We start from the raw sequence: 24,505 nt of genomic DNA, 5'->3' as shown, positions 1-24,505 counted from the left end.
GTCACCATCCCTGGAGGTATTTAAAAGACGTGTAGATGAGGCACTTAGGGACATGGTGTAGTGGGCATGGTGTGTTGAGTTGACGGTTGGACACGATGATCTTAGAGGTCTTTTCCAACCTGTATGATTCTATGATTCTATGCGTGGGCTCGTCCGTGTGCCTGTGAGGGAGGCGGCTGGAGTTAAACTAACAGATACCACAACCACATACGCACCCATGACTTCCGACTCTACGCCCCAGGTCTAGGCCTGACCCCTCGACACCAGCACCGCCCTCCTCCCCAGTGACACGAGGTTCCCTGCGTTAACTGTAACATCCTCCTCTCCCTGGGGGAAATGCTGCCAAGCGGCTTCTAACCCAGGGCTCCAAAGACAGCTATGTCCAGGGAGACGTGCTGTACACGGTTCTCCCTGTGCGATAAGACACTGCCACATCCCTGGGACTCCTCGACCGCCCGCCCGCCGCGGAACGGGAGCCACCTCTCCTCACAACCGCACCACGCCTCCCGCCCTGTCCCGCGCCGCCAGACACAGACGCGGGGCAGCGAGCTTCATGTCGCTACGGCGCATGCGTCTGGGCTCCGCACCTGCGCACTGGCGGGGAAGGCGGGGCGGGGTGACGGTGTGCGCATGTGCAGGAGGCGGCCGCGGGAGCTGGCGCGCGGACGGAGTGGGTGTGGGGAGCCGCGGTGAGTCGCCGGGAGGAGCGGAGCGGAGCGGCGGCGGGGCTGGCTCGGCCCGCGGGGGGGAGCGGCCCGTTTCTGGCACTTGGGGGAGGAGGGCAGTGAGGTGAAGGGGCAGACCTGCTCCTGCTGCGTTCCGGTTGGGAATCGGTGCGGGGCCGCGCGCGGCGGTGAGGGGCCCGGGGTCCCGGCCGCCTCCCGCCCGGCCTGCCGGGTCAGAGTTGCCCCCTGGGCCGAGGCCCGCCCTCAGCCTCACAGACACGAGGCTGAAGGAGCCCTTAGCCCGGGCTTCGCGGGGTGCGTCCGCGCTGCAGAGGCCGGGGGTCGTCATTCCCCCTCAGGCCGGGCACCCCTGTGCCGGCGGTGTCCTTGTGGGGCGAGGGTGCTTGCGGGGCCTGAGGGGAAGCAGAACGGTGTGAGTCCCTTCAGTTCTGTCAACTTCCGTGATAAAGTGTAGAAAGACATGCCAAGTCTAGGTATTTTAGGACTAATGAATTGAGAGAAGTCCTCCTAAATCATCACATCCAGCCATGAAATCTAACTTGTGGTTTTGGTATCCTTACCTGGACTCAACTGGAAAGTAAGTGCTTTTTGTGCCTCCTTATCAGGCTGGAGTCACATCTGGCTGTACAACTTCCCCATCAGGAACATCCTGAATTCAGGCTTTAGCTGATGCTAGTCCTTGTGTCAGCATTGCTATTTAATCTGAATTAATTGTTAGTGAACATGTTGCTCTAAACATCCTTTCTCTTGTGAACTCTATGATGGGATCCCGTTGAAGATTAAGACACCTACATATAGTCAGTAGAGATGTAGGTTTTCATCCAGTGGCTTAAATGTGTTTAGTGTAAGTTGACATGTGCTAGGGTGTTTGAGAAGCAAACAGGACTGGCAGATACGATGTGATCAACAGGTGATTCATGCTTTTCTGGAGTGCAGTTGGGCAGCAGGGTGGAGAAGCTGAAGTACCTTATGGCTTTAGGTTCGTTTAGGGCACTGAGACAGGCCCTGTTCTCATGTAGTCAGTGGAGCAAAAGAGCTGTCTTTTTTCTTAAATCCATGCAAACTTTTCAGTCTTTTCTAAAACTCTTTCCCTCCTTGTTTGTCCTCTGTTTTGGAGGCTACTGTCTGATTTTTTTTCTTTTCATCCTTGTTATTTATTCCTAGGTCATTTTTAGAGAGCAGTCTTAATCAAGTTATTCAGTTTTTTCTATCTTCATTCCACTTTGAATAGATTTCTGAATAGATACAGTGGACAGGTGGGCAGACCGGTTCAAAGCTGATCTTGCTGATCTGATAAAATGGGCCAAGGCTATTTGTATGATTGTCTGCATGGGAAATAATTTGCCTGATATGTATGATTACGCGTTTGTTTTTTTGATAGCTGCGTTACTTTGATTTTTCATACTTAACTATGTGATTGCCTCGTTTATTTTTCAAGTTGCTTCAGACTTACAGTTTCTTGATATCAAGCTGTAGTCCTTGTTAGGTATGATATGATTACTTACAAATATGTGTAATTTGAAGTACTGAATTTCATTATATTGGCATTACTTCTGTTATCGGGGTTATCCTTTTCTTCCTCATTAATTCCACTTGTTTTTCTATTGATGATTCTACAATCCCAATTTTTACTTCAGAAAACACTGAAGGCGCAGTGTAAAAATAAAAGAAAAAATCTTTCCTCAAATATATTTATGGAAATACGTAATAGATATTGGTCCCAAAATGAATTCTATTATAAAGTATTTCCATAAATACACTTGTATTTATGAACCTCCTGGTAGCCCAATAGCTCCCCTGTCAGTGCAACCCAATATTGCTTTATTTCTTCAGAACAGTTTGTTTTCCATTTCCCATGCCATTTCTGATCTCCTTCTGCTAACCTAATCTTTTCTCATGTGGCATTGTACTTATGCCCAGCAGAACATATTTGGCTGTACATACTTATTTTTAAATGTGTTTGGAGTGCTTTGTTTATTATCTTTGTCTTGATAACTTACAGATATTCCTATCTGCTGCTGAGATATCTTTATTGTGCTACCTAAATTTCCAAACTTTCTTTTTGGCTGTCAAGTTATGTTACATTTGACAAAATCAGAGTCCAGCTCTTGAGGTTGCTTCAGTTCTCTCTCTGCATGTTGTCCTTATCACTACAGACAAATGTACCATCTTTCCAGCAGTTTTAGAAGTTGCAGACAAAGTACTATCTTTGACTGAGATGTTTTTCCATATTCTATCACTAAAATCCAGCCTTCCTAGTGTTTGGACAATCAAGACTCTCAGTCTTCCTTGACTAGTCCTTGTCTAAAAGGTAGACTGTAATTAATATTACAGCTTTATCTAACTGGCTTGGGCTCCTACTATTTTTAAAGAGTATTTCCAGTCTTTACCATCAGCTGGATTTTCTTTATATGCCTCTGCTGCTTTTAAGCTGGGGTAAGCGTTCCTGTTAACATCTGGAGAGCTATTATTTTGTCATCGTCATCTTTCCTTATGCCCTACCTATTGTCTGTTACTTATAAATCCTAGTTTAATGGCTATCCAGGGAGGTGATGATCTATGACTAATCTACTTTCCTCATTTTATTCCCTTGCTACTTTTAAATGTATATAAAACCAGAACTAAATATGTATTTCTCCAGTTAACTAAACTATGACAATTCTGTGTTATATTGATTTGCTCATACCCTGTACGCTTTTCCCTTTTTATTTGATATTTTAGATTCTGTTTGGCGTGAAAACGTCTGTATAATGCCTTACATAGTAAAGTTCGATTTTGATGAAGTCTTTTAAGACTATCGTAATTATACCATTATCCTGAGCTAGAATGTCTGTTTAGATTTTATGTCAATTCCTGTTCGTTTTCCTCCTTTGTGTATGTGACAGCAAATGATAATTAAAATGTTTTGTTTTCCAGGTCACTTTCTTTCTTGTCTCTGCACCTCAAATGCGACATGCATGTTTAAGTGACTAACTACAGGAATATCAAAATGCCTAATCTCGAACATCCATCATACCCAGCAGCTACACTGCTTCACTTGGAAAGTTTGGTGCCTTGTCGAGAATCGCAAGTGTCCATGTTGCTGTCAGTATTCGGAGAGGTAGTGCTTTTTGTATTGTATGTTTGAATACAACAAAGACATTCTGCTATCTCAGAGGGGAGAGCAGAAATTTAAGGGCATTTTTGTGATGTCATTATGAACATACTTCGGTTGTCTCTTTGTTGTTTGTTTTTTTGTGGGGGGTTGTTCTTTTTGTTACTTATCTTTAACATTAGTGTTTGGCAGATAGATTCTAACAAGTTTGAAGGTTGAAAGCTGTTTTGCAGCTGGAAGGACCCAAACAAACTTACAGCAATTTGTGTCTTGCTGTCTCTGAAGCTTGATTTCTCCATGACTCAGTTCCATCTTTGCCAGTTAGTACCAGGAAGTGAGTCTGTCATCTTCCTTGGACTAAAGTTCTGGGGTGTTTTTTTTTCAGTGGCAGTGTAGAAATTCTGTTTGGTTTTGACCTATTAATCTAATATCTGCATGCCTGAATTCTAAGTATGTGAAATTGGTCTGATTCTTAGTTCTGTGGCTGGCCATAAGATTTGGAAATCACTGGCTTGTTAATTGATTCTGTTACAGCTTGGCAAAGCTGTGGTAAAAAGTAATGGAGATTTTTATCTGCAAACTTATAAGCACTTGATATATTCATTTACCTTCAATTACAAAATGGAAATTAATATCTGTTTCTGGTTCTGCCTTAAGTTATAGATAATAATAATTATATCAAATTACAGCATTTAAGTTTTATTTATTTATTACAAGCATAGTGGCAACAAGCCTTCTTAAAAAAAATAGATACTTAAATTGCTGTTAAATGTGCAGGTTAGAGTATCCGCATATCTTGCACAAGAGTGCCTTCATCTTGGATAAATTGAATATTATTGTTTTTCATAAAAAGCTTGTCAAATTTATTTTTGTATTTGTTTTTTAAGTCAGTGTACAAGATTCTTAGAAATGAGAAAATACGAAAATAAATACCTGTTCAGAATGAAATAAAAAGAACAAGTTAATTATTTTTCTTGCATCTTAAAAAAAAAATCCATGAAATATACAGCATCAGTACTGTTAAATAAATAGAGATGTTATATCAAATACTGCCTTGGGAGAGAAGAGCGAGCTCCTTTACCATCTCCTCTGCCAAACCATTTAATTCTTTTCTGTTTGGTGCTAATGGAAAGAAAAGCAGTTTGTAGCATTTGCAGAAGTTAGGACAGTGTAAAGCTTACAATTTGTGCTTGCCAAGATTTTGTTTCAATTAGTTAACTATTTTGAATTAATACCCTACTGCTTTTCTCTCTTGGTGCATGTTTTTGTTGTTTGGTGTTGTGTGTTTTTTTTTTTGTTTGTTTGGTTTCTTTTGGTTTTGCCATGAAAAATGCATCCTCATGTTATAGCAGTTTCACTTGTAGCTTTATGTGATACTTGATTCTTGGGACTTATCCTCCCAGCATTTCAGTGAAGATGAAGGGTAAAACTTGATCATGTTGATTCCATAATAATTGGCGTATCTTATATTTAATGCCTCAATTTAAAAGGTAACTTTTCTTTTGGAGAGAAACTTCATTGATAAATCTTTTATCTGTTGAATGAAAAAGAAAAAAAATTGAAACAGCAACAACTTTCCCCCCCCCCCAGCGTCAGCAGTTCAGTTTTCCATCCATCTTTATCTACGGACATACATCTAGTGGAAAGACTTATGTGATGCAAACTCTTCTAAACACCTTACAGGTAAGAAAGTTCATAATGGATATTGAATTTAGAATTTATTTGTAACAGGTGGTCCCTCAAACTAGCTTCTGCTTTCTCAAAATGGTTTGTTTCCTTGGTCATTTCTGTCTTCTTGATTCTTCTCTCCGCTTACTGTGTGGTGAACGCATCGCTTTTCTCACTAGTGCACTTAGGATAAAATGAAGTTGTACGTACTGAGATATAATATAAATCATAATAACTTTTCTAAGAAAGTTTTAAAAATTAAAAAAGGAGCCAAATTTTGTTCAGCTCGTTCCCTTGACTTAACCTGAAATAGCTCCAGTGACTCTTATGGTGATTCCAGTTCAATCTGAGAGTCACTTATACTATACCTTTTCTGAATCTTCTTGCAATTCTCCTTTAAACTGATTTTTCCTTTTATATGAAGTGTATATGATTTTTTCTTTTTTATGATTTTTTATGATTTTTTATGATTTTTTATGATTTTTTATGATTTTTTATGATTTTTTATGATTTTTCCTTATGTATATGTTTTTTCCTTTTATAAAGAGTGAGAGAGTATATGAAGAAGAGTTTGCAGTAGTGGAGTTTTGTTTTATTTGTTTTGTGTTAACAAAGTCATTTTAATTAAATTCAGTTGGATGTGTGTGATCTACTTAAATGTCCGCCTAAGAGCTTCAACTTAGTAAAGTTGTTAAAAGCATTCAAAGCAAACATACAAGCTATACATGTTTGCTGAAAAAAAAAAGGGAGTCTGAAATGGTGACAATCACTGGCTGGATACCAGGCAACTGCCTTTCTTTCTGATACTGATAGTTGTTTTTGCAGCCTTGAGGTGAATGTTGTATTAATTGCAGTAAATTTGGTTAGTTCCGATCAGCACTCTGGTAGAAGCAGGAAAATCTGAAACTTTGAAAAAAAACCAATGCCAGAGTTCTAAAATGTTGGAGCAGTGTTGCATAGGAACAATTGATTTAATTCCTGAACAATAAATGATTATTCTTTTGCTTAATGAATCAGCTCTAAATGGGAAAAGTGTACTGATAGTCTTTTTTAGTATTATATTTTCAGAACCTGTTTGAAAATATGAATTTTGTGCACTTTAATTTATTCTAAATCCTCCAGACACAGCTTGATATGCATCATAAGTTAAAAACCCTAAGCAACAGGATGCCATTCACAGTTTCTAATGTAATAAAATAAATTCTCCAGGTGTGTTTGTGTTTACTAAGCTTGGCGTTGCCAGGTCTTTTGCTGGTGGGATGGATCTTACTCTCCCATGCCAGTACTGTTGCTGTTTCTTCCTCTATGAGCATCACTTTCAAAAATGTTAGGACTCTGTTCTTTTTCAGCTTCGCCATCTAACATAAACTTCCTTTGGATTCCTGCTTTTAGAAAACAGTATAGGAGTAAGTAAGAAGTAGGTCAAGGAGGACTGATAAAACAGATGTTGGAATATGTGAAGTGGAAACTACTGAGAATTCCTTGTACAGTTTTGAATTTGTAGCCTTACATTCCTAGGAAGCTGAGACTACAAACTCCCTTCCCCTCAATTGTTAAGGAAGAAAACTACTTTAATGCTGTCCACTGAGGGTTGAGTTGTATCCTTGATAATTAATACTGGAGTTGCTATATGTTACTAACCTGAAGTAGGAGCTTTGTCAGGAACAGACTTATTTCAACTGCAAGGGCTGCAGGCAGAGAAACCTAGTCTTTAAACATCATGTGAGAATCTAAACTCTGAATGTAGAAGTAGAGGGTCGTTGTGGCTGAATGCTTGTTTCTTACAAAAATGGTTATCTTGAAGAATGATGTAGAGAGGTATGATCTTAAGTTCATGCCAATGCTGTCAGAAGACTTTTACGCACTAGGTTCTTGCCACTTTTGTGGCCCTTCTTTTTCTGTTAGCAAATGTGTATATTCATGCTAGTTTTATTCCTTGTTCTAATTTTTCCCAAAACATGTTTTAAAGTCCTCCTAAGTTGAAAGGTGTCATCCCAGAAATTTCCATCTAAACCTGTTAATGCCTATGTTTTTCTCAGTCACGTACTTCAGGGATTTAAATCCAATGACAGGTGCCTACTTCCCACCTAAACCATAAATTTCCCCTTGTGTGTTCTCATAGCCCTGATACTTTTGGCTTGTCCAGAGTGCATTTATCACATATCTGCGGGATTGGGTTTTATGCAGAAATCCCCTTCATTAAAAATTCTGCAGAGGGAGAAGGGTGGAAGACGGTGGTCATGATCCTTTTTCATGCAGTAGCCTTTCATGCAATGCCCTAACACTGTGCTACCTGCTTGCAGCATACCCAAAGATGTGGCCAGACCCTGGAAAGGAATAGGATTTAAGCAGCAGCTGTTTCTACAGAACTTCCTATTGCCAAGTATAGCTGTCTCCTACACAATGTGGTGTTGTGAATCACATCTGAGGCACCCAGCTTTCCTTCTGCTATGGAGGTGCAGCACTTTGAATAGGTGCTTTTGGAGATGTAGCCTCTTTCTTTTAATAGTGTTCAAAATCACAAGGAAGCTTCCTATTACATGTTGTTTGAGTGGATTGCCAGCATATACCCACACTTTCCCACATCTGCTGAATCATATGCCATATATTGTATTTTAAGTAGAAAGACTGGAATGAAGTACTTAGATTTTTGTTGTTGCTGTTGTTGTTATAGACACACACATTCCTGTATCAGAAGTTTAATTTTGCAAGTAATGCGTGTGTATCCCAATGACTAATGTTTTCCAGAGGTTTTAATGTTCAGTGTAAAAAAAAAAAAAAAAAAAAAAAAAAAAGTGTATGCCTTACCGGAGAGTATGGAGCTATGCAAATAATCTATTTCTTGAAAATAGAGTTGCTAGAAAATTACCTTTTTTGCATTGTGTAAGTTTCAATACTGGTACTATTTTGTAGTCTATAGTGGCTTCTGTTTATAGACAAATGACCTTAACTTTTCAATATTACTAAATTGGTACTCACAAGTACATTTTATGGATTGCCATAAAAGGTATCTCATGCTCTGCTTTTTTCACATGCCTTTTGCTCTGAAAAGATCTGGTTTTCTAAAAATGTTCTGCGCGAGCAGGCTGATGACACGTCTGATATAGAAGCTTACACTTTATCATTTGTATGCAGTGAATGCCAAAAACATTCCGAGTAATTTTGTGGAGCGTACTCCTAGATTACTTTCTTTGTAGTATAATTTTTAGAAGTTGTGTTATCTTGTGGTGGTGCATTCCTCCCCCCCTCTTTTCCTCTGGGCTACGATATGATCTCAGAACCTTCTGTTAAGCTTTAGCCATTGTGTATGAGCTGGGTGGTTAAGCGTCCCTTGGCTGTACCAAGCACTCTTGCATGGCTAAGGTGGGGAACAACACTGATCGTACCAGGGACACTAGCTACATCATCAAGGTAGGGAAGAGAAAAAAGAGATAATTCGTCATCTCTGACAGCTCTGAAGCTTTCCCTACCTGGATCATAGCTCAAGTCGAACAATACCATTGTTACCGTGAAAGAATACCATAATTACTATCCTGGACCACCTTGGATAGTAGCCAAAATGGAAATTTACTGATGACTAAAGCCAATCATCTTGCAAACCTATAAACAGCGGTACCAAGTGAGACCCTTTGAGTTCTCCTGGACCGCAGCGGGCTGCATCCAGAATCTCCCTCTGAGTGGGACGCTTCTCAGAGTCCGCAAACTCGAATTTGCGATACTCGGAGGGTCACCGAGATTTTGGGCTGAGACACTCCTTGGGGCTCAACTCTTCGCCCATTGGGAAATGCCAAAGCGTTTAACGTGAGTGTTTCACGGTACTCAAGGGGAATTTTTAACAGGTATACCTTTATAAATTAACTAACTCTAGGCCTTTCATTTAGCTTTGGTACCATATCCAAATACATATATATATATATATATATATATGTATTGATTGATCTAGATCTTTTTGCACGCTTATCTGTACAGTTATAATCTGTAGTTATATATGTATTGATTGATCTAGATCTTTTTGCGCGCTTATCTGTACAGTTATAATCTGTAGTTATATATGTATTGATTGATCTAGATCTTTTTGCGTGCTTATCCGTGCAGTTATAATCTGTAGTTATATATGTATTGATTGATCTAGATCTTTTTGCGCGCTTATCTGTACAGTTACTAACAAGTATAATCTGTAGTTAAGTTGTTTTAGTCTTTGAAGTATTTGTAGCAACTTGACTAATTCTTGGTGCAGCTATCAAATTGATTAATGTTTAAGCATTAAGTTGCTGCTAAAACACTTAACCCTTTATTCATAAACCGTTGCCCAGGTCTGAGACTAAGGGTAGATCCAGCCGCACCTAGGCTCCTTTCTGAGAAGGAGTTTAGAAAGCAAAGGGATCTACCTCCCAATGGGAAGTCCTTCCTATCCCTTTCTGTATTAGACATAAACTGTTGTCCAAGTCTGAGACTTAAGATTGGGTCCAGTCGGATCTCTTCTGAACCTCATCAGGAGGGTCCCCCTTTTGCCCTTAATCTCTATACAAATCATTCCAACACAATTCTAATACTATTTTCCCTTGTGTAAACTTAATCCATGTAATAAGTAATAGAGTGAACCTTGCCATCAAATTCTGTTAAGTCATGTTTCTGTAAATTTCTATTAAAATCATGCTTTGCCAATACCTTTGCCAATGATTCTTTACGCAGCCTTAAACCCACCCATTCGTGACATATCTAAACACTGTAATATGTAATGGACTATTTTACAGTACTGTAATGTGTTATGTTTGTCTAACTTTTCTTTGAACTAAATGCTATTTGGTTTTATGTTTAAGTATTGCTCACAATTTTTAAACATAGTTAGAAGGTACACTGTGTGTTTCAGTTTAAACGTAATTAGAAGATACACTGTGTGTTTCGTATGAGGATTCATCAGATTTTCACTTTATATAGTATTTTGACTAGGTACATAAGTAATCATTCTCTTTTGGCAAGGTTTTTTGGTTTATGCTCTATATTTTGTTGGCAAGGTATGGTTTCTTTCATTGTCTCATCTGGAAGAGAAAACTTACTCTGAAGTATTTACGCTGAAAAAGCAAAATAAAGTTGTATTTTTTTTTTATCTTTTTCAGCTTCCTCATGTGTTTGTGAACTGTGTGGAATACTTTACTTCACGACTTCTTTTAGAAGAAATTCTTATCCAGTTGCAAAGCTGTTCTTCTGAGAGAGAACAAACTTCTCATGTGCCTTGTGATACTTTCAATGACTTTGTACGACTGTTTAAACAAGCTGTTGCGAGTCGAGAGTTTCAAGATCAAACATTATACATTGTAAGTAATTCAATTTTAATGTTCCAGTTTCATTTCTGTTAAGAGGGTGTGAGTAATTGTTATCGATAATTTAGATGTGAAATGTGTGCAGTATAGAGCAGTTTTCACAAAATTTCTGTGTGGACCTCATTCAGAATCTGTTGGTAGTGGTTAGATTCTTTCTGTTGGTTTACTGGCTTTAGATGAGGTTCTGTATTTTTCCTGGTTTTAGAACTTTTTCTACACAAAAACTGTATAGCATAACTAATATACTAATAAACTAATATAACTAACATAAATTATACTGCATATTTAAATTGAGTATTTAATAGTATTACAAAATCTTTAAATATAGAGAGCGTGTATTTGTATTATAATTAGTTAAGTCATGCTTATCTGTTTCCTTGTGAAGATATTTTCACAAATGAGAAAGCAAAGGTGTGAAGCAGGGCAGAAGCGAACTATGGAGCACACAAATGACAAGAATTGGTTCGCTAGAATAGGTTCAAGTTAGAATTTGTATTAAGGAACTAAAATGCATAATATCTTCTGTAAAAGTGCTGTTGAGATCTTACATCTTCAACTACACTTGTGGCCCTCGGAGACAAGAACTGTAGTTTTAAAATTAAGACTGGAAAAAAAGACTGTAATGAAAAATTTGATGAAATACTCAAGTGGAATAAACAGGCAGACTGCAGGAAAAATAATCAGAATTTAGATCACAGGAATGATTGAATCAGTGTGGTACTAGAACGCTAGGGTTTGGGGTTTGTTTTTTTTTTCCCCTGTGATAATCTTAACTACATAAAGGAGTCAAAATTTGCAGACATCTGTAACAGCATTTATTGTGCGGAGAGGTGAACATAGAAACAAATTTCAGGCATACAAGAGGTCTGAAGAAAGGTCAGAGACTCCTCAAAACTACTTTTTTTTTCCTAGCTCTCGCTTGGTTGAACAAAATTTATTATCTTAAAAATATGAATGCCATAATATTAGTGATGTGTAACTGTATATATGCATTGTGGACCTGCAAAAGATGTGGACTGAAATTTCAGCCCAGCAGTAGGAATTAAGGGTTTTTAAAAGAGGTGAAATTGATTATTTAAGAAAACATGAAAGTGGTTCAAGATTGACAGCTTAATAGCCCTGGGTAGTCACTCTGCGTGTTTCTCAGAGCAATCAACGGGCATACTGCTTTGGTGTTTTTGCAGTCAAACAAGAAGTTCATAATTACGCTGAACATTCTTCATTCTGTTTCACAGGTTATAGTTAAATAAGTTTTATTTCCATTTAAAAACACTTAACCACTGAATTAAATAACTTCATATTACATTTAGTGGAAACAGTACTATCTCATAGTTTCCTACAGCTCATGAGGTTAATAAATTTGACATACTTCTTAAAAATTGAATGAAGAAAACATGCACCAGTACTTACAATAGATACGAAGTTATACATAGATAATTCATTTTAATTTACCGTCACAAAAGCGGTATTGGCATCCTTTAACAATTTCATAAGAACAAAATTTAGCACTAAAATAACCTTTAGGGAATTTCACAAACTACTTTATGTAGTAAAATTTTACTTTCAGATTAATATTTGGATTAAAAAACTGTTCTACATCAGTAAAGAATGCTTCATGTATTACATGAAAATTAGTATCACTCAGAAAATTAGAAAGTTCTTGAACAATGGTTATAGAAAACAAACCATTAAATACCTATAAAGGTTCAATTGTATCATGGAAATAGTTGCTGAATGAGAAGAATTAAGTATTAAATTAGTATTTCAGTTCCGTTCTGCAGGGGAACAGACAGGAATGGGGGAAAACAATTAATGTATATTAACCTGTGTCATCTGGGTTTATTGTAGAGTGATTTAAATCGGGACTGATGGAAGACCAGCATGCTGGTAACATAAACTGGCAATGCTAATTTATTCTATTTCATTTCAGTAGTAAATAATGTAATATTTCAGCACAATTAACTCAGAGCAAATTATGATAAATGTTTACTTTCAAGCAAAGGAGTCTAAATGTTTCTCTTAACCCAAACATGGGTGCTGAATGCTTGTGATTACTTAATGAAAAATGAATTTATTCATTTTAACTACCTGAAAAATTGGAGCAGATATAACTTGTAGTCATTCATACATTTACAATATTTAGCACTTTACAGAAGTAACAAGCTGCTGTTTTTAATGTAAGTCAGCAGACAGTTCTAAAGTGTATAGTTTTTTTAAAAAAGCTGAAGGGTAACAAATCTATATTGAAACTAAAGAATAAGGCGTGGATGTAAGGCCTGTGGGTAGGCTGTTTCTGTGAACCACTTGACATACTCCACAATTCAGAGTCACAGTATATTTTATCTGCTGTAAGCAGAAACTCTAGTTTGTTTCCTACTTAACTAAAAAGTAAGATCTACTTAGGTCAAGACCTTAAAGTTTTGTGTTCGGTAGCTGCATGTCACTGGGTCCAATAAGCAGTATTTTATCAGAAGAAATATGTAGCCTCTATTTGGTCAGTAACCGTAAAGCAGTCTTCATTCCTGAAGTCATTTATTATATGAACCAAATGCAGATGTCAATATAAAATCATATGTTGTATTGTAGTTTTAAATAAATTCCCAAGAAGTGTGAGCTATTATTGCAGAGATACTGCCCTTTTTTTCCTGTACGGTGTGATTTTAAAGTACTGTTTTCATAAAATGTTTCTTGGTTGTCCACATAAAACTCTTTTTCTTACTGTGGGCAACAGAAATGATAGATGTCTTAATACTTTGGTGTGGGGAGGAAATGTAAAAGGATAGAAAAATATAATTTTCTAAGGACCTATAGTTTCTTTTTCAACAGCAGTAATTCAAAAGAAGTAATGAACTTCAGAATTTAGATTTATATTGTGAGTAGTAAATAAAACACACAAGAAATGTGTTTCTATTCTCTTTTTTCATTCCTGTCAAGATTTTAAGTGTACTGGGAATACAATTTTTTTTTTGCCAGAGGATAACCATACATGTTTTCATGCTCTTATTTTTTTAATCTAGACTCAGAAATGTTAGTTATTTAGATAAAGTGTTTCCTGTTTAAGCTGTACATATGCTACATATCTGTTATTGCTATGTGAGGTTTGCATACAATACAATAAATCCTGTAAATTTCTAGGCTGCAAACTATGGCAAGAACAGTTTTTCTCCAAATTCAGTTGTGTGAATTCCAGATGACAGCTAACTTTCTGAAAATATCAGCTCTTATTTGTTTCTGAAAACTAATTTCATAGTGGGAAAAGATAGCTCTCCTACAGTAAGCATGTTGATATAGCGCTACAGTACTACACATAGTTTTTAAATGTAAGAATAATTTGGGACAAAAATTGAGGTTTCAGTGGTTGTTAATGATATCATGGCTTTGTCAGTGATATTCTTGACTGGTATATTTACGTTTTAATTCTTACTGCCATAAGGCATGAGAACATTGCTTGCCTGGGGATTGTATCTTTTTTTAGATGGCATAGCTCCTTAGGCTTCCTGGAAGCACACCTGAAGCAATAATCTCTCCGATGTTGCTTGTTAAAGGGGTCTTGATACTTAGGTGGTTTCTGCTGTATAAGCGCCATCAGTGAAATGAGTTTCCAGCAGCTAAGAATTAATTTTAAGTCCACATGAGAATGGAGGTTGACATTGTCTATATAAGATGATAATTTTTTTGTTAAAAGGTACTGGATAGAGCAGAGCAGCTGAGGGAAATGGAAGCAAACATCCTGCCAGCGTTTCTTAGGCTTCAAGAGTTGGTAAGTGGAAAAAAATAAACGTTTGTGTCCCGCATATTGAACGTAACTGAACGCGTGGTATCTGTCCATCTAGGCTCACAGATGAAGATAAGTGATTCTTTAAATCAGAAAAGTTGCAAAATTAATCCCCCCCACTCTCCCCCAGCTCCCCCCAAAATAATCAACTGGCAGTGGTCAAAACTAGAAACCAAACCAGAATTTAAACATTGGCAGGTTTTTCTTATATTCTTAATTATTTTTTTTAAAATTGTATTTAATAGTGTCTTGTTTTACGATATCTGATCTGTTGTTGATTCTTTTGAGGCTGGTGTCAGATACCTAGCTGTCTTTTCTAGAACATTTTTGTTTTTAAGAGGAATGTGAAATTTTTCTACTCTTCATTTAAAGTTTTGTAATAATTGCAGAAAAAAAAATCTATAGGCAGACTATAATCTATAAGGAGAAGCTTCAATGCAGCTCCTATAAGCTTGGTACAAATAAATAAATAAAACCCCTTTTAGAGTTTGTCAGATGTTTATGTGGGAATCCAAAGTCTGCTTCTGAGTCAGCTGCTGATTCAAAAGAGCCCAACCACACTGAGTGAATTCAGCATCGGAAGCGTGAATTTGCAACTCAGGAAACATTTGTTTTCCTCAAGTTTCTCCCATGTGAAACTTCACAACATTGCGTGGTAGCTGGCTTGGGGATGGTCAGTAGACCACCAGCTGTTTAATTGTGACTGGAGCCGCACAGCTCAGCAGCTGCGAATATGCTTTATGATGACAGAGTTTTTACACTTCTACTGGAATTGCGCCACAGTATGTTTCTGATTGGAGTAAACCACTGTATCTTTCCCTCTCTCACTTCCAAGACTTATGGCTTGGAATAAGGAAAAATGGTGCATTCTCTGAAAAGAAACTGAAGACAAAACCAGAAGATGGTGTACTTTGAAGTGTCTGAACATCTAAATAGCTGAAATTATACTTGTTATCTCAAGACTTTGTGTGGTACTTTTAATCTTCTGGTGTCATTGATTTCTTTATTTACTGAATGAAGACTGATTCACAGCTGTGTTCTTAATGCTGGCAGCTGGTGCATTTTCTGGCTCTTTGTCTGTTCTGCCCATGTTCTGGATTTTGCTGACCCTGAAGCAGAAACAACCGGTCTGACAGAGAGAAAGGAGGAAAACTTGGGCCTATGATTGCTGTTCTGGGACCAAAAAAACATAGGCTAAGACTTAAATATGCTAGAGAGACACCCTCAAATTCAAAAGTAACCTCTGAATAAGTTTGTCAGCTTTCCTGAATGCTGAGATTCCAGTTGCTTAAATTCTGGGTTCTGGACTGAGGCTTTGTAAAAGCTGTTGCGCAGCTGATGTCGCAGAGGAATGTTGTAGGAGCAAATCTACTGCATCACTTCCTTTCCTGGAGTGAAAGGAGACAAGAAACTTCATTAGTGGTGAAAGATTTCATGGGACTGGGGGATCGTTGGCAAAGAATGGGTCATAGGATGCTTGATTTCTGTGAGGATTATGGTGGGAAGTACTTAAGTTTTTCATATTGGAAGGTCTGTCAGGAACTGAACTGAAAATACCTTAGTACTTTTCTCAGCTAAAATACTAGGAAATCTGGGAGAGGAACACAATTGAAAGAAATCTACAGAAAGATGCTCTCTCGTTAAAAGAAAAAAAAGAAGTTCCATAAAAATAGAGAAAGAAGAAACAGTAAAGAATATGGGTGGGTGCCACTTTAGCAAGAAGTGGGAAGAGTAAATAAAAGAAGATTCTCCCTGAATTTCAGGGAAGGAGAATAGCATTTAAACTTTTCTTTCAAGTCATTCACAGCTCAGCTCATATTAAACATTGTCAATTCAATCAGGTTACTTCCTTTTATTTTCTTGAGGTGCGTCAGTAGTTTTGAAATGTCTTTCTTGAAGAACCGTATTTAAAAGCATCTTTTGTTATGCAGAATTTTTAGTATGGTTGCAAAAACTTTGCAAAAAGAAAGAATGAAGCATCATCTTCACAGATAGTTGGCTTCATATTAAAAAGCTGCTATATAGAAGGGTGACCAAAATAGGAATATTTTTTTAATATGAAGTGCTTTGTTATCTCTTGACCAAAACATCAAACTCAAGGCAAGTTTATTGTCAATAAAAACTTGGTTAAAAAGAATATGTTACTATGTAAAGCATTGTTGGTAACTAGTGAAACAGTAGGTATAGTTCACAGTTTATACTATGTTTTTGTTTTGGGATGTTTTTTGTTTGTTTTTAAAGACCAGTTTACCTTTAAAATAAAGTTCTAGATAGCTTGGTTTCAGAAAGCACTGAGCTTGCTTTCACTTTTTAACTCTTCCTGTTTGTTCTGAAAGTCTGGGTCTAATTACCAAACTAAAATGCTGTCTTAACTTTGGGAGTAAGGGATGGAATCTACTTGGCATCGTCTAGTACCAGAGCTTTATCACCCCACAAAGCTTATATGTCAGTGAAATGGCAAGGGATGCAGAGAAATATCGTGTAATCATGAAAATCTGCAAATGTATGAGCTTCTTGATTGGGCCAGCTGAAGCTTTATTACTATGCTAGTAATTTGTATTAAACTATAAATTTGATGATTTTTGAACAGAAAAGTCATAATAATACTTTTTCTCATTGATATTGTAACATGCAGCTTAATTTTTTTCTTTCTCTGCCTATCTGTCATTCTTTTTTTTTTCTTTTTTTTCCCCCCTTCCCTGTGTAGACTGACAGAAATGTGACAGTTGTCCTGCTCAGTGAAATAGTATGGGAACTGTTCCGTCCAAATACTGGATGCTTTGAGCCATTCACCTTGTATTTTCCTGATTACAGCATAGGTAAACTAAATCTTTAATCTGCTTTTTGGGGATTGAATAATACTTTGTCAAACAATATCCAAATGTTTTTTCCACGTTTATCAGAATGCCTTTTACAGAATCTGGAATATGTAATAGCTACTGGAATGTAAATATCTATATTCACACAACCTCTAAAAGACTTGTCTTTGTCCACTTGCCAAAACATCTCAAAGTAACATTTTGTTTCCATTGTATTTGCTGGTTCTTTTAATCAGTGTAGTTTTTGGTGGATTTGGGGTTTTTTAGTGATGATTATAGTTTGTTTTTCCACTTAACTTGTAAAATGTGGTCAGTTTATTAAGTCAGCTTTAAGTAAGCAAAAACTTATTTTTGTTTAAACAGGACACCTGCAGAAGATCTTGTCTCAGAATCATCCCCCAGAATATTCTGCGGATTTCTATGCTGCATATATCAATATTCTGCTTGGTGTCTTCTACATGGTCTGTAGGGACCTGAAAGAACTTCAGCATCTGGTGAGATGAGCTCCTTTAGAGTTGTTTTGTTTTGTGGTGTTTTTTGCCAAATAAGCTAAGAAAGTCTAGATTTATTGTTGAATATGGACAAAGAGAAAATCATAGAATCATAGAATAGTTTGGGTTGGAAGGGACCTTTAAAGATCATCTAGTCCAACCTGCCTGCCATGGGCAGGGACATCTTCAACTCGATCAACCTGACCTTGAATGTTTCCAGGGATGGGGCATCTACCATCTCTCTGGGCAACCTGTTCCAGCGTTTCACCACCCTCATTGTAAAAAATTTCTTCCTTCTATCTAGTCTAAATCTACCCTCTTAAGAATGTGTTAGCTCAAAATGCAGTTTCCCTAAAAATCCATAACAAAGGTTGCAATTGTTTTGGTGGCTGTAAAGGGTTTCCATTACTATGTAGTTTTCCGGTCAAAAGCAATAAAAGCTGCACTAATGAGATGCCAGTCTGTGCGTGGTTCACCCAGCCTAGAACTTCTGTTGGGGTTTTTGAGCTCAAGCCGTTCCTTGATATCAGAGAGTGACTGAGAAGACTAGGCTACCTTTTTTCACCTGTTGGGATAAGGAGATAAATGTGATGAAACCTTTTATGCTTACTCATAAGGACAGTAGAAACAATTGATGCAACTGCAGCAGTTTTTGAGGGACAGCTCCATTACAGACTTGGTTAATGATTTTTCTTTTGTTTGTTTGCAATTCAGTCAGAGGAAGTAATAGTTACGATTTTACTCTTTCAAATAATGGTAGGCCTCACTGTGCTTCTTTTCTCTTCAAGTTCTTTTTACATGTGTTTATGTGGCTTTGCTCTTATTGCTACCTTCTTTCTCGCATGGACTTCTGTAATTCCTAAATAGCCTTCTGTTGTATTCGTTTCTGGACTGTGCAGTGGAATGTCAGACACTTGCTTTCAACACCTGAAGGAATAACTTCAATTACATGGTCTCAGCATGTCTAGCCTCAAGTTCTGTTGTTTCCTGTGTTTATTAAATGTAACTTGCAACCCAACATTCTTTATACTTCAACTGTATGGGAAATTTAACTTAAAATTTGAAACATTTTCCTATGTTATTTAGGAGTGTAAAATTTTCACTTGATTTGCCTCCTACAGAGGATTTTAAGGTAACCAAGCTGCTACAAGCCAGATCTGTTGCACAGTTTTATGGAAACATAGCATATTACTCAAAGGCCTAGAGAAGTGAGAATTGACATAAATGTTTTCATTGTCTTTCTTTTGAAATTAAGAATAAAATAGATAGGTCAAAGTTCCTGTAATATAGTCATGCCTGAGGGAACAAAAATACATTGAAGATATTTGGAAAAAATATTTTAACCATGTATCGACTGAGGAATGTCATAGCAAACAAACTAACAGAAAAAAAAAAAAATTACTTGATGGTGACCTTTGCATAAGAAAAGCTGATAGCAATAACAACTATTAGCTCATCAGATTATTATTTAAATAACTATACTGTGTACAAGGAAATTTTACAAGTTTGAAGTGATCAGTGGTTATGACCAGTGAACAAATTAGTGCTGGTGAGATGATCTGAGTGTTCTGCCTGCATTTCCATCAGGAAAATGTAGCTAAACTTCAGCTGAACTTAACTACACAGGTTTTATATTTAAATGAGATTGCTGAAATCTGATGGAGTCACAGGTAGAAACCAGGGTCACAGTTCTTCTAGACAGTACTTGAGTTGCTCTGCTTATCAGAATAATTTTATTAGCTTTAGATGCACTGTTTGTGTGTGTGTGAAATACCAACATTATGAAAAGATTTACGTAATTGGACCCTAAATTCTTTTTGTGCTTGAAAAGTTTCTTCTGTAGAAGGTAATGACAGACACATGCAACTGTCTGTAGGCTTCTGAACAACTCCATAGTGTCTAATATAGACTCTAAATGTGTATGTTATTATACACGATTATTAATAATACATTCTGGAATTATAGTAGATTTTTATGTGGAACTTACTGGATTGAGTTCTGTATACTAGCACAGAGATTTAAGAAGGTGTAGTAGGACAAAAGGAGAATGAAATGTGAGGATTGTTATTTTATAAAGTTCTGTGTGATATTGATTTAACCATTTTAGAAAAAAAACTAGATTACAACCTTGTCAAAAGTCTCTCAATCTTACCTTAGGCAAAAGGAGTTAATTCGAATATGAAATGTGTTAGCAGGGTTTTGTGGGGGGTTTTTTTGTTTGTTTTTGTGTTTTGGTTTTTTTTTTTTAATAATTTCTGCTTTTTTGTTTGTAAGTATATGTGGCCTACTTTTGAACATGCTGAACTGCTTCTGGAGTGGAAAGTTTTATCTGAACATGAAGGGAGTAAAAAAAGTTGATGAAAACATTTTTATTGCATATATGACGTTTAATTACTATGTTACTTAAAAAAAATGCAACTCTTGAGTACAGTAAACAGATTTTGCTGAGATCAAAACCAAATAACTTGTGATAGATTATGTCTGTATTTTAATCTATAGAAATATTGTGGTGTTTTACAGTATAATGTTTGGAAGCAAGCAGCATAATTATTGACTGAAAAATAATTCATTGGTTTTGCAAAGTAATGAATTACGATGCTTGTTATATTCTGTAGCTAGATCAGATATGTAGTACCTTTTTAATATGTTGTACTTTTTACTTTCTGTAGGCAGTGCTCAATTTTTCTAAATACTGTGAACCAGTGGTCAGAGGAGAAGGTAAGCTTTTGTCTTTAATTTGAGCAGGTGTATGAGAGTGCAGGTGCCCTCCTGTGGGTTTTATGGAGGACTTTGCTTTGATCCTCATTGTGTTGTGACCATTTCTCTGGTCACAACAGCATTGCTTATTCCAGTTGCACCCAGTAGGCAGCATTTGCAGTAGAAGCAGCAGGTGACATTTGTTGGTGGTGTTTTATGGAAATGAGATGGAAATACCGTGAAAACTTGCTTCCCCCTATAAATCTTTCTCCTCACTCAACCACTGGGACTTCTTCAAAGTGGTGAGATAAATCATTTCTCTGTCAAGGCTAAGAGGAGAAAATGAGAGCAGAGGTTCTGCCAAACTGTCCCAGAATATCTCAGAATAAACCACAGAGAAACAGCCTTGCATGGTAGCATGTGCTTGCAAATGGATGATGATGGTGCATCATCCTAATACAGCATTTCAGAGTCAGGGTGTTCGACTTATTATGTCATGCCTGTGACTATTCAGGTGTCAGAGATAAGAGTTTTAGTGTTGTGTGAGTTAAATGTTTAACAGAGTTGATTCTGTCTTGGTGCAGCAAATGAACGTGACACCCGCAAACTCTGGAAGAATATTGAACCTCATTTGAAGAAGGCAATGCAGACTGTTTATCTCCGGGAAATATCCAGGTAATTTGAGGGGCAAGGGCTTCTTTGTTCTGTTGATGTTGCTGTTTTTACAGGCTTCCTTTCTAAATATTTACTCTCTCAATTATGTTTCATGGCTAGTGGTTTTTTTTTGCTAAATAGAATCTTTTTTCTTTAACGTGCATTTCTTTCTTGCCTTATGTTAGAAATAGGGTATCTCAGGAGGAGATTTTTAAACAAAATAGTATTTGCAGCGTGTAAAATATTTAATAAGTAAAGCAGTGGCAGCAGGTTGTGTTCTCTTTTTCACTGATGGTCATGCAGGTAGATCCATTTTCTGTCATGTATGAAACTGCCAAGCATGGGAATCCATCACGAGAATATACAGGCACAGTTTAAAACACGCTTGTAAAGTTGACTTGGCAGATCCTCACTGTACCAAGGATGCATGCAAGCCTCAAAATTCTTATGAGATGTTACAGATTTTGAACATCTGTGTTCCTTAGCTTTGTTTAGTAAAGCTAGGTTTGTATGTTTACTGTGCTTTCTGGCCTCTTACTTTCTTGTCCAAGGGCAAAGTTTTCCTTATATGGAACTACCATTTTTGACAGCATTAAAAGCTGGTGCCCTGCTAATGGGCTGAGTTTCTCTTGGTATGGTTTTAGATTCCTTGTTTATTTCTTAAGTTGCCAGACTGCTAGAGAAAAGATGGTGGTGTTCATTTTTAATGGAGATAATCGGCTCAGATTTAATGTCTTCTCCATCTTTAAGATAGGTGATTCTGATGTTACGCCATGTAAAGAGAGATAATGCAGTAGTGTATGATTTCTCTATCTTGATACAAACATAATGATTTCTTCCCTTTGAATGTCATTGAGGCCATAGAGTATTCTGATAACTGAACCTGGGTGTGTAGTAGAAGTCTTTGCTAAATGTTTTGGAAAAGTGATTGTTCCTTCAAAAAGAGAATTGATTTTACTCCATATGAGCTAGACTTCACTGTACAATAAGGCATTATTCTATTTGCCTCAAATACGTGTTTATACTCAATATTGATCTTCATTACACAGTCCACTCAGGATCTTCCTGACTTTTTATATTGTGTAATTGCCTACTCTAATTAGGGTGTAATACAAGATTATGATATAAAATAGCTTATGAATTGTTTCCAAATAACTAGATTTCCCTCTTTACAGTTTTCTTTGATTATAAATTTGAGCTTTACTGGGGTTTTTATTACAAATTTCAGCTTTCTGCATGATAGTTCTCTGTGTACCAGTAAATGCTTGAGGAATTAAAATGACCATATCAGTTTTTCTGGGCACAGAACTGTAATTACTCTGGGCTTTTCTTCAAGTTGCAAGTTACAGGAATAGAACTTTGCTATTGGCTGTTGTGCTACCTGAACTGAGATGAAAATGAAACTTTTTTTTCCTACCTCTAAAATAGACATTGGATAAAAACTTTGCTCATTGATAATTTGGTTGATCATTCGTTATAATTTGAGTGTTACATCAGCTCACATTAAACTGTTTTCATAAGTTTTATGGCTTATGGCTGATAAACTCTGTTTGTAAAGATCTTTAAAAAACAAAACAAAAAAGCACTGGTGCTTTAACAAACCTGTTTTTTTAATCCCCTTGTGGTATACAAAATGATCTAAAATCATGACGTTTCTAACGATGTTGTTCCTTAAGTGAAGTTTTAAAGTGAAATTTTTTGCTATTGTTTAGGAAAACACCAAACTACTTGCAGACATTTTTCATTGACAAAATGTTCCCTCTTGATGTCTTCAGAGTTTTTGAGTGAAGAATGAATATTGCTGTGTTTTTTATGTAGACTTCAAAATTACATTATGAAGTAATTATGGTATTGTTCTCACTAGCATAAACAGTTATTAAGCAGATAAAAAAAAAATCAAAACTATCAGTGTGTTTATTTTTTATCCAATTCTGCATTGTTCTTGAAATTCAGAATGCTATTGATATTTGCTTACTGGTGGTAGCTGGATGGAAAGAAGTTGGTATTTTACAATTAGCTTGTACTCACTTTTAATTTTATACCTTAATATAACATTACTTTCTGCAGTTCTTTCAAACACGCGTAGTCTGCACGTTATTGAAACTTATGTGCAAGGTACTAAGACTTGGTGTGTTTAATTACTCTCTTACTAACTGTATCCTAGCCAGTGTCATGAAATTAAAATATACATATACCAAGTAGGTAGTTTTCTCTAAAAGACTAACAAATACTTCGTCTTTATATATTTGCATTATCTGTCTTTTAGCTCACAGTGGGAGCGCTTACAGCGTGATGACGGAGAACCTGGGCAGTTGAAAGGTATCGGATACAGTAACTCTGTAGGGGCTTGTAACATGAAATGTGTACTTTTCAGTTTGACTTGGTCATTGTTATTTGAGAACATGTGAATGAAATTATATAGACGAGGCTACCTATTAGCATTCAGTTACAGTTCAGGATAATCATGTTTTTTGAGAAGGTGTTCTACAAAGGCCTTCTACTATTTTTTCCCCTAGCATATATCCTGGGAATAATCTTTCCTAAGGTCCTTTGTGGGTAAAAGCAGATTTCTTTAAATCAGTATTTCTTATGTAAGAATGACTGAGGAACGGGCTGACCCCTGATAGTCAAACCTCTGTGTGCCAATTGGCAGAATTGTCTGAGTGGGGAGAAGGGAATCTTATACCTGGTATATTACACTGGATTAGCACATTCCTAAACAAAACAGCTGTCCTGTGTCCTGATTTCTTGGCAAAGAGGAATCTCAGAATCGCAAGAATTCTTTCTGTTCTTTCATTGGAGGAAAGAAGGAAGAAGCCTTTACACAGGCTTGAAAGTTGAATCTCAATATATCTGTCAGCCTTCATTTACAATTAGGAATACTGAAACATTTTCCTGGTGATGTCAGTTGGTCATGGTCTTCTGACTAGTTCGTTGTTTGGGAACACTTTTTCCATGTTATTTATCATGACAAATAATTTCTTCTTTAGATAGTAGGTAAAATAGCCACTTATTTTAAAATTGTCGTAAGATAATTGCAAACATCAGACTGTTTCCTTTATTTGCTTTATGATTAGTAATTTTTTGACATTGTTGACCAAAGGAGTTTGATTCAAAGTGTTCTTATTAAACTTTCTCCTGTGCCCAGGTGATCATGAAGTGCTTTTGCACCTGACAACCCCAAAAAGGGAGACTTTATTTAAAACGCATTTTCTAGGATTTTTAGGTATATGTAGTAGGAAAAATTGTCTTTGTTGGTAAACAGGATTTGATAATAACATGCTTAAAAAGCAATGACAA

At 36.8% G+C, this 24,505-nt stretch overlaps 1 protein-coding gene across 5 annotated transcripts in view; it reads left to right on the top strand.

Moving 5' to 3' along the window:
- Nucleotides 1–716: 716 nt before the first annotated feature.
- ORC5 (origin recognition complex subunit 5) overlaps nt 717–24,505 on the top strand; it is a 95,391-nt gene continuing 71,602 nt past the window's right edge. For 2 of the 5 annotated variants that reach the window (XR_012672862.1, XM_075144951.1), the window contains exons 1-10: nt 778–1,263; nt 3,603–3,786; nt 5,371–5,463; nt 10,566–10,763; nt 14,455–14,529; nt 17,252–17,363; nt 17,727–17,857; nt 20,524–20,572; nt 21,136–21,226; nt 23,472–23,524. Coding sequence is in view for 4 of the 5 variants with exons in the window: in XM_075144951.1 (XP_075001052.1) it covers nt 3,676–3,786; nt 5,371–5,463; nt 10,566–10,763; nt 14,455–14,529; nt 17,252–17,363; nt 17,727–17,857; nt 20,524–20,572; nt 21,136–21,226; nt 23,472–23,524 (913 nt within the window). In the remaining variant the exon portion in view is untranslated. Of the gene's footprint in view, nt 1,264–3,602; nt 3,787–5,370; nt 5,464–10,565; nt 10,764–14,454; nt 14,530–17,251; nt 17,364–17,726; nt 17,858–20,523; nt 20,573–21,135; nt 21,227–23,471; nt 23,525–24,505 lie in introns of all 5 variants that reach the window. The other 3 variants (XM_075144930.1, XM_075144943.1, XM_075144921.1) reach the window with 2 other exon arrangements.

The sequence above is a fragment of the Calonectris borealis genome, chromosome 1, assembly GCF_964195595.1.
Source record: "Calonectris borealis chromosome 1, bCalBor7.hap1.2, whole genome shotgun sequence".
NCBI lineage: Eukaryota > Metazoa > Chordata > Aves > Procellariiformes > Procellariidae > Calonectris > Calonectris borealis.
This window is presented reverse-complemented; position numbering and strand designations above follow the sequence as displayed.